This window comes from Aulonocara sp. 'chitande type north' Nkhata Bay, linkage group LG6 (genome assembly GCF_057382095.1).
Source record: "Aulonocara sp. 'chitande type north' Nkhata Bay isolate Kocher_YH1m ecotype deep benthic linkage group LG6, A_spYH_male_GT1.1, whole genome shotgun sequence".
Classification (NCBI taxonomy): domain Eukaryota; kingdom Metazoa; phylum Chordata; class Actinopteri; order Cichliformes; family Cichlidae; genus Aulonocara; species Aulonocara sp. 'chitande type north' Nkhata Bay.
The window spans coordinates 43,861,885-43,871,884 of NC_141349.1; the positions used below are offsets into that span (position 1 = coordinate 43,861,885).

The window sequence follows — 10,000 nt, forward strand, 5'->3', positions numbered from 1 at the left end:
GAACACGCACACACACCATGAAGTGGTTAAATAACACGGCTTTAAATTATTCTCCACTGTGGAAATGCAGATTTCACTTTGACCAAATTATTATGTTTTTCTTTATTCCCACGATGCAACAAAGGTTTACAGTTACAGGTCACATGGTTCTAATAAGAGATACCACTGACATGCATGAAACATATATTCTATATATGAGCGTATAAAATGACTGGATACATCTAAAGTCGATAATCGTATTCACACGTCCATCTTTCCAAAGGTTATTTTTAGGACTGCACCGCCTGATAATGACGCAGGAACCTCTGGAGCTGAAAATGAAGCGAGCTGCAGTTCCTCTACTGACCACTTGAGGGTGTCTCCATCAGCCAGCAGCGGCACACAGAGCGTTAAAACATCAGACTGTAAATAAACGATGGCCACTGTGACATCACTCGGTGTTTTCGGGGCTTCTCGTCCTGAAGTCTCATCATTAGCGACCTGAGCTAACCGCGCGTAACGACACTTTATGGTAACATGTCAGAGAAATATTTCAAAGTGAAAATAAATCAGTTTGATGATAAAAACGGAGCGGAGACAGTAAATACAGTCAGCTGATCTTTATTGCTCTAGAGTACACAACACACGGCAGCAGAGCGTCGACCAATCGGGCGACGTCCCGCGTGGCAGCGGTTTATCTGTTGCACAGATCAGAACTGCAACAGCTGGCAGTCATCACGGGCGGACGATTCAGGATCCTGCAGGCCAGCGACTTCAAGCAGCCCTTTGTGTGCGTTACCACTGTGAAAACCAAAGGACAGAAGTGACCGTCACACATCGTCCCAGCCGCTCACAGTGCCCGTGAGGCGGCCCAGCATGCATTTGTTCTCTTTTCTTTGCATAAACGTCAGAGCGACGCAAGGCGAGACTTACCCGGCCCAGAAGTGATGACGAGAGTAGAGCAGACGTCGTTGGAGCTGGAGCACGTCTCCACAGGACGTGAACAGAACTTCTGGCCTCCACAGTGACACTCCAAGGCTTCACCTGCAAAACACGTCAAAGAACCACCTTCAGCCGTCGCCAGCAGCCCCACGGTTCACTCACGCCGCGACAGACCGTCTTACAAACATCAAATAAATGTAACAGACGAACGGAGAGCAGGTCTGCGGGTTAACTCACTCTGACTGACGGCCAGCAGCAGCAGCACAGCGAGCATCACAGTCTTCATGTTTCTGCGGGAACAGGAAACTCAACCACAAACACTTCCCACCTGGACGATGATCCCGTCTGTCGGTCGGGCTTTTTATTTCTGCTTTTTGCCTAATTTGGGAAAACCCACAAATCCAGTTTAGCATTAACTGTGAAACCCTGGGAGCAGGTTGGTGTCGACATCAGCTGCTATTGACACTTTCTAAGATCCTTCTTGTTTCCTGAGTTTTCTCTGTGTAATAAAAACACTTATTTATGAACACGATGATGAAGTGTGTGGTTAAACTCGGGCTCTTGCAGCGGCGAATCTAGATGGGTGGCATCCGGTGGCAAGTGCCGCCCTAGTTTGCACATGACAGTGTTGTTTATTGAAATAGCATGAAGACTTTGAGCGTAGTTGCCGTTAACAGTGAATATCAATTCTTAAACTGAATACATTGCATAGTGCCCCTCCCCCACCATTAACAAATGGTTCAGCCCATAGCGCAGAACGGCTTTTTTCTTGTTGTCAGTAGCAACCGATGCTCATGATTGTGCCAGAGCACACTTTGAACAACACCTCGGGAATTCCAGAGTTCACACAGATGGCTGGTTGTTACACTGTGGAAGTGGACGGAAGCTGAGTGTTATTAATCCTGCGGGGTCCACGGACGTGTCGGCGCCTCCAAATCACATGACTGATTTAAGCTTTTGATCACAAATACATATGAGCCATGCTTTTTTCTAAATACCATTGTCATGTTTTTTTAAGAAGCTTTTTTTTCTAAGGACAGAACGAAAACAGCAGAGAAAGAAGAAAGTCAACGTGTGGGATTTGGTTGTTTAGGAAGAGCGGGAAGTTTTGGGAGTGACGGCAGAGGGAGATTTTTGACATGTGGGAGTTTTGTGACCTTTAGTGTGTAGTCGTTGTTTGTTTTGTGTGTCAGTGAGGGCACTACTGAGCGTCACAAAGGTTGACTGCAGTGGAAACCCAGAGCAGTGATGCGCCTGCTGCTGTCAGGCCTGCAGCTGCATCGCTGTGCTGTTCTCTGTCCTGTGGCGGACAAACAAACTTTTTACTGGCACAAATAATTTGGGGCATCTTATTGTGACACCTGATTGTTGTCTCAATTTAGTTTTAGTAATATTATTAAATGGCTGTACAAAATGTAAAAAAGGCCAGGTGTACTGGCTGCATTTTAGAGAAATAGTTGTATATGTTCACAAAATGTACCGTTTATATCTGCATTTCAAGTTCTACAAATAATTTACTCAACACGCCTGTGGTTTAACAGGAAAATATACGAGCAGGATTTGATGTTTTTGTGTGATTTCAGATCAGTTATGTTCAGTGTTGGGAAGGTTACTTTTAAAATGTATTCCATTACAGAATACAGAATACATGCCCCAAAATGTATTCTGTAACGTATTCCGTTACGTTACTCAATGACAGTAACGTATTCTGAATACTTTGGATTACTTAATATATTATCGTGCTTTTTACAACTACGTGAATGTCCTATTGCTGTGTGATTTATTACTATTACTGAAGGTCCGCGACTCCGAACTGTAGTAAAGGGACCTCTGACTAATACGGCGGGGTCCCTGTCGGCTCGTAGCCGAAAACTAGCTTTACTTTGTTGTCTGGGTCAACTTTTCTTGCGAGAGACAGAGAGAGGCGTTGAAAGGCTGCTCTAACAGAACTTGTTGTTTTCGGAGGAAAACACGAACACGGCGTACAGTCGAGTCTTAATAGCTTACTTACAACTGGGCTCGTCAGGCTCTCTTCTTGGCTGAAGTGGTTATTATTATATTTACATGCTTCCAGCTCCCGTTTCTCCTCGATGACAACTCGTACCTTTCCACTCCCCTTTTTCTCCCTCCTCGCGCTCACAGACACATAACGTGTATGGCAGTCCATTCTCCCTGCAGCACGGACTACACTGCCCATGATGCTACATTCTTTAGAGCTATGCTTGTAGCATTCTGCCTGTTAGCTTAGCACAACAACAACAACAACGAAAAGGCGCTCTCTCACCCAGGAAACACGCAGTGGCAGAGAGAGAGAGAGAGAGCGTCGCCCTGTAACCATGGCAACCGTAACGCTGCCGCCTGGAACAACAGAACGTAGCTGTCAAACAAAACCCAAACAGTCCTGACCCGCGACAATATGAAACAGGGAAGTACCGCAGTGTAATCCATTTATTTCAACAAAGTAACTGTATTCTGAATACCACCTTTTTAAACGGTAACTGTAACGGAATACAGTTACTCATATTTTGTATTCTAAATACGTAACGGCGGTACATGTATTCCGTTACTCCCCAACACTGGTTATGTTAATACAGTACGTCATTCAGACACGTGAGGTCGAGCGGAAAAATTGATACCAAGCAAGCCAAGAAAATAAAATGAAACGATTCAGATTGAAGAGCTTTATTGTCAATACAGCAGCATACAGTGTACCGAAATTCTGTTTCACCCACGTCCTCCGTGGTGCATTTATAAGGATATAAAAGGTATATTTACAGGTGAAATACAAATGCAGACTCAAAAGGAGTCAAAGCTGGCCGGTTGTATTTTGGACCTCAGAGGGTTTAAAGCCAACAAATCCTTCAAAACTAGGTGGAAATTGTTGCTAATGACGACGCAGATTTCTGACATTTTGTGTAAATTTGAGCAACAATTAGATTTTTTTCTAACAAAAACAGTGAAACTGAAGCTAGACTTGTGTTTGTAAAGTAACCGCCCCGTGTTGTGTTGCTTTCTGGGTTTTATACTTATTAGGTACATATTCATTTATTATACGGGTTATACAGTACATAACATCAACATTCACGCTTTATGTAACTAAAGTGTTTCATTATGTGGGCTGCAGAAAATAATTAAGTTACAGATTATATTTCTATGAAAAGCATGTAAACTTACAGCATTTGAGTCATTTGAACCATAATGTAACACCTGCGTATGTGTTTGAAAAACAGGCTTTGACTTTGCCGCTCGTCTCTAGATGTGGCCCTGGGCTCCTGTGTCCGAGCAAAGACACCGTTTCAGTGTTGAGAGACATCACAGACTGTAAATAAACGATGGCCACTGTGACATCACTCGGTGTTTTCGGGGCTTCTCGTCCTGAAGTCTCATCATTAGCGACCTGAGCTAACCGCGCGTAACGACACTTTATGGTAACATGTCAGAGAAATATTTCAAAGTGAAAATAAATCAGTTTGATGATAAAAACGGAGCGGAGACAGTAAATACAGTCAGCTGATCTTTATTGCTCTAGAGTACACAACACACGGCAGCAGAGCGTCGACCAATCGGGCGACGTCCCGCGTGGCAGCGGTTTATCTGTTGCACAGATCAGAACTGCAACAGCTGGCAGTCATCACGGGCGGACGATTCAGGATCCTGCAGGCCAGCGACTTCAAGCAGCCCTTTGTGTGCGTTACCACTGTGAAAACCAAAGGACAGAAGTGACCGTCACACATCGTCCCAGCCGCTCACAGTGCCCGTGAGGCGGCCCAGCATGCATTTGTTCTCTTTTCTTTGCATAAACGTCAGAGCGACGCAAGGCGAGACTTACCCGGCCCAGAAGTGATGACGAGAGTAGAGCAGACGTCGTTGGAGCTGGAGCACGTCTCCACAGGACGTGAACAGAACTTCTGGCCTCCACAGTGACACTCCAAGGCTTCACCTGCAAAACACGTCAAAGAACCACCTTCAGCCGTCGCCAGCAGCCCCACGGTTCACTCACGCCGCGACAGACCGTCTTACAAACATCAAATAAATGTAACAGACGAACGGAGAGCAGGTCTGCGGGTTAACTCACTCTGACTGACGGCCAGCAGCAGCAGCACAGCGAGCATCACAGTCTTCATGTTTCTGCGGGAACAGGAAACTCAACCACAAACACTTCCCACCTGGACGATGATCCCGTCTGTCGGTCGGGCTTTTTATTTCTGCTTTTTGCCTAATTTGGGAAAACCCACAAATCCAGTTTAGCATTAACTGTGAAACCCTGGGAGCAGGTTGGTGTCGACATCAGCTGCTATTGACACTTTCTAAGATCCTTCTTGTTTCCTGAGTTTTCTCTGTGTAATAAAAACACTTATTTATGAACACGATGATGAAGTGTGTGGTTAAACTCGGGCTCTTGCAGCGGCGAATCTAGATGGGTGGCATCCGGTGGCAAGTGCCGCCCTAGTTTGCACATGACAGTGTTGTTTATTGAAATAGCATGAAGACTTTGAGCGTAGTTGCCGTTAACAGTGAATATCAATTCTTAAACTGAATACATTGCATAGTGCCCCTCCCCCACCATTAACAAATGGTTCAGCCCATAGCGCAGAACGGCTTTTTTCTTGTTGTCAGTAGCAACCGATGCTCATGATTGTGCCAGAGCACACTTTGAACAACACCTCGGGAATTCCAGAGTTCACACAGATGGCTGGTTGTTACACTGTGGAAGTGGACGGAAGCTGAGTGTTATTAATCCTGCGGGGTCCACGGACGTGTCGGCGCCTCCAAATCACATGACTGATTTAAGCTTTTGATCACAAATACATATGAGCCATGCTTTTTTCTAAATACCATTGTCATGTTTTTTTAAGAAGCTTTTTTTTCTAAGGACAGAACGAAAACAGCAGAGAAAGAAGAAAGTCAACGTGTGGGATTTGGTTGTTTAGGAAGAGCGGGAAGTTTTGGGAGTGACGGCAGAGGGAGATTTTTGACATGTGGGAGTTTTGTGACCTTTAGTGTGTAGTCGTTGTTTGTTTTGTGTGTCAGTGAGGGCACTACTGAGCGTCACAAAGGTTGACTGCAGTGGAAACCCAGAGCAGTGATGCGCCTGCTGCTGTCAGGCCTGCAGCTGCATCGCTGTGCTGTTCTCTGTCCTGTGGCGGACAAACAAACTTTTTACTGGCACAAATAATTTGGGGCATCTTATTGTGACACCTGATTGTTGTCTCAATTTAGTTTTAGTAATATTATTAAATGGCTGTACAAAATGTAAAAAAGGCCAGGTGTACTGGCTGCATTTTAGAGAAATAGTTGTATATGTTCACAAAATGTACCGTTTATATCTGCATTTCAAGTTCTACAAATAATTTACTCAACACGCCTGTGGTTTAACAGGAAAATATACGAGCAGGATTTGATGTTTTTGTGTGATTTCAGATCAGTTATGTTCAGTGTTGGGAAGGTTACTTTTAAAATGTATTCCATTACAGAATACAGAATACATGCCCCAAAATGTATTCTGTAACGTATTCCGTTACGTTACTCAATGACAGTAACGTATTCTGAATACTTTGGATTACTTAATATATTATCATGCTTTTTACAACAACGTGAATGTCCTATTGCTGTGTGATTTATTACTATTACTGAAGGTCCGCGACTCCGAACTGTAGTAAAGGGACCTCTGACTAATACGGCGGGGTCCCTGTCGGCTCGTAGCCGAAAAATAGCTTTACTTTGTTGTCTGGGTCAACTTTGCTAGCAGAGACAGAGAGAGGCGTTGAAAGGCTGCTCCAACGGAACTTATTGTTTTCGGAGGAAAACACGAACACGGTGTACAGTCGAGTCTTAATAGCTTACTTACAGCTGGGCTCGTCAGGCTCTCTTCTTGGCTGCAGTGGTTATTATTATATTTACATGCTTCCAGCTCCCGTTTTTCCTCGATGACAACTCGTACCTTTCCACTCCCCTTTTTCTCCCTCCTCGCGCTCACAGACACATAACGTGTATGGCAGTCCATTCTCCCTGCAGCACGGACTACACTGCCCATGATGCTACATTCTTTAGAGCTATGCTTGTAGCATTCTGCCTGTTAGCTTAGCACAACAACAACAACAACGAAAAGGCGCTCTCTCACCCAGGAAACACGCAGTCGCAGAGAGAGAGAGAGCGTCGCCCTGTAACCATGGCAACCGTAACGCTGCCGCCTGGAACAACAGAACGTAGCTGTCAAACAAAACCCAAACAGTCCTGACCCGCGACAATATGAAACAGGAAAGTACCGCAGTGTAATCCATTTATTTCAACAAAGTAACTGTATTCTAAATACCACCTTTTTAAACGGTAACTGTAACGGAATACAGTTACTCATATTTTGTATTCTAAATACGTAACGGCGGTACATGTATTCCGTTACTCCCCAACACTGGTTATGTTAATACAGTACGTCATTCAGACACGTGAGGTCGAGCGGAAAAATTGATACCAAGCAAGCCAAGAAAATAAAATGAAACGATTCAGATTGAAGAGCTTTATTGTCAATACAGCAGCATACAGTGTACCGAAATTCTGTTTCACCCACGTCCTCCGTGGTGCATTTATAAGGATATAAAAGGTATATTTACAGGTGAAATACAAATGCAGACTCAAAAGGAGTCAAAGCTGGCCGGTTGTATTTTGGACCTCAGAGGGTTTAAAGCCAACAAATCCTTCAAAACTAGGTGGAAATTGTTGCTAATGACGACGCAGATTTCTGACATTTTGTGTAAATTTGAGCAACAATTAGATTTTTTTCTAACAAAAACAGTGAAACTGAAGCTAGACTTGTGTTTGTAAAGTAACCGCCCCGTGTTGTGTTGCTTTCTGGGTTTTATACTTATTAGGTACATATTCATTTATTATACGGGTTATACAGTACATAACATCAACATTCACGCTTTATGTAACTAAAGTGTTTCATTATGTGGGCTGCAGAAAATAATTAAGTTACAGATTATATTTCTATGAAAAGCATGTAAACTTACAGCATTTGAGTCATTTGAACCATAATGTAACACCTGCGTATGTGTTTGAAAAACAGGCTTTGACTTTGCCGCTCGTCTCTAGATGTGGCCCTGGGCTCCTGTGTCCGAGCAAAGACACCGTTTCAGTGTTGAGAGACATCACAGACTGTAAATAAACGATGGCCACTGTGACATCACTCGGTGTTTTCGGGGCTTCTCGTCCTGAAGTCTCATCATTAGCGACCTGAGCTAACCGCGCGTAACGACACTTTATGGTAACATGTCAGAGAAATATTTCAAAGTGAAAATAAATCAGTTTGATGATAAAAACGGAGCGGAGACAGTAAATACAGTCAGCTGATCTTTATTGCTCTAGAGTACACAACACACGGCAGCAGAGCGTCGACCAATCGGGCGACGTCCCGCGTGGCAGCGGTTTATCTGTTGCACAGATCAGAACTGCAACAGCTGGCAGTCATCACGGGCGGACGATTCAGGATCCTGCAGGCCAGCGACTTCAAGCAGCCCTTTGTGTGCGTTACCACTGTGAAAACCAAAGGACAGAAGTGACCGTCACACATCGTCCCAGCCGCTCACAGTGCCCGTGAGGCGGCCCAGCATGCATTTGTTCTCTTTTCTTTGCATAAACGTCAGAGCGACACAAGGCGAGACTTACCCGGCCCAGAAGTGATGACGAGAGTAGAGCAGACGTCGTTGGAGCTGGAGCACGTCTCCACAGGACGTGAACAGAACTTCTGGCCTCCACAGTGACACTCCAAGGCTTCACCTGCAAAACACGTCAAAGAACCACCTTCAGCCGTCGCCAGCAGCCCCACGGTTCACTCACGCCGCGACAGACCGTCTTACAAACATCAAATAAATGTAACAGACGAACGGAGAGCAGGTCTGCGGGTTAACTCACTCTGACTGACGGCCAGCAGCAGCAGCACAGCGAGCATCACAGTCTTCATGTTTCTGCGGGAACAGGAAACTCAACCACAAACACTTCCCACCTGGACGATGATCCCGTCTGTCGGTCGGGCTTTTTATTTCTGCTTTTTGCCTAATTTGGGAAAACCCACAAATCCAGTTTAGCATTAACTGTGAAACCCCGGGAGCAGGTTGGTGTCGACATCAGCTGCTATTGACACTTTCTAAGATCCTTCTTGTTTCCTGAGTTTTCTCTGTGTAATAAAAACACTTATTTATGAACACGATGATGAAGTGTGTGGTTAAACTCCGAGCAAAGCCACCGTTTCAATGTTGAGAGAATCATGAGTCAGAGGGAAAAACTAGCTGGTTCAAAGTTTCTGTTTGCTGTGGACGCCCTCAGACCAGCTTTGATGCTTCCTGTACGTCTGGCGATGCTTCGCTGCTGCTGTGCTTCCTGTGCGCTCTAATTCATCAGCAGGGACAGTTTCTTTAATCCGAGGCTCACAGATAACAGGAAGTTCACACACAGAGCTTTTAGATTGCCCACAGGGTTTATGCTGTTTTGAGAAATTAATCATCTTTGCCTGTTTTCTTCTTCTTCGATCAATAAGAGGAGCAGGTCGGTTTTGTCTCCTTCATAATAGAAACCATCGTTTAAAAACTGAGGTGATCTGAGACGCTTTGTGTCACTAAAGCAGCAGCAGCAGCGTTTCATTGCGTCGTGTAGATGAGCTGATGACGTGTTTGTTTCTCTGTGAAGGAGACCTGAACTGCATCGCGGGGGCGACGTCCCGTAACGGAGCGTTCATCTGGGACGTCAGGAAAGGAAAAATCATCACTCGCTTCAACGAGGTGAGTAGGGCCGCGCCCCCGTGTGTCTGAACCCGATCGCACGATGCACAGCGTGATGCGTCTGTCTGTCTTCCTCCAGCACGGTAAGAACGGCATTTTCTGTATTTCCTGGAGCCACAAGGATTCAAAGCGGATCGCTACCTGCAGCGGAGACGGATTCTGGTGAGTGCTTCCCCTTCTCTCCCGACGACGGCGTCGTGTTTGTCCTTTGCAGTGATTCGTGTTTTTATTGTTGTTGTGGCGACAGCATCATCCGGACCATCGACGGTAAAATCCTGCACAAGTACAAACACCCCGCTGCTGTGTTC

The 10,000-nt window shown here is 45.1% G+C and overlaps 1 protein-coding gene and 3 long non-coding RNA genes across 7 annotated transcripts in view; 1 reads left to right on the forward strand and 3 right to left on the reverse strand.

Moving 5' to 3' along the window:
* Positions 1 to 10,000, forward strand: part of wdr17 (WD repeat domain 17) — a 38,475-nt gene that overhangs the window by 11,824 nt on the left and 16,651 nt on the right. For all 4 annotated transcript variants that reach the window (XR_015129974.1, XM_086297120.1, XM_086297119.1 and 1 more), the window contains 3 exons: positions 9,601 to 9,692; positions 9,772 to 9,854; positions 9,940 to 10,000. The exon at positions 9,940 to 10,000 is cut by the window's right edge and continues 26 nt beyond it. Coding sequence is in view for 3 of the 4 variants with exons in the window: in XM_086297120.1 (XP_086153246.1) it covers positions 9,601 to 9,692; positions 9,772 to 9,854; positions 9,940 to 10,000 (236 nt within the window). In the remaining variant the exon portion in view is untranslated. The remainder of the gene's footprint in view (positions 1 to 9,600; positions 9,693 to 9,771; positions 9,855 to 9,939) is intronic.
* Positions 585 to 1,314, reverse strand: LOC147328637 (uncharacterized). Its single transcript, XR_015129979.1, has 3 exons — positions 1,159 to 1,314; positions 913 to 1,023; positions 585 to 780 (listed from the first exon to the last, which is right to left on the reverse strand). It is a non-coding gene; the product is annotated as an uncharacterized LOC147328637 (long non-coding RNA).
* Positions 4,423 to 5,152, reverse strand: LOC147328638 (uncharacterized). Its single transcript, XR_015129978.1, has 3 exons — positions 4,997 to 5,152; positions 4,751 to 4,861; positions 4,423 to 4,618 (listed from the first exon to the last, which is right to left on the reverse strand). It is a non-coding gene; the product is annotated as an uncharacterized LOC147328638 (long non-coding RNA).
* Positions 8,256 to 8,985, reverse strand: LOC147328639 (uncharacterized). Its single transcript, XR_015129980.1, has 3 exons — positions 8,830 to 8,985; positions 8,584 to 8,694; positions 8,256 to 8,451 (listed from the first exon to the last, which is right to left on the reverse strand). It is a non-coding gene; the product is annotated as an uncharacterized LOC147328639 (long non-coding RNA).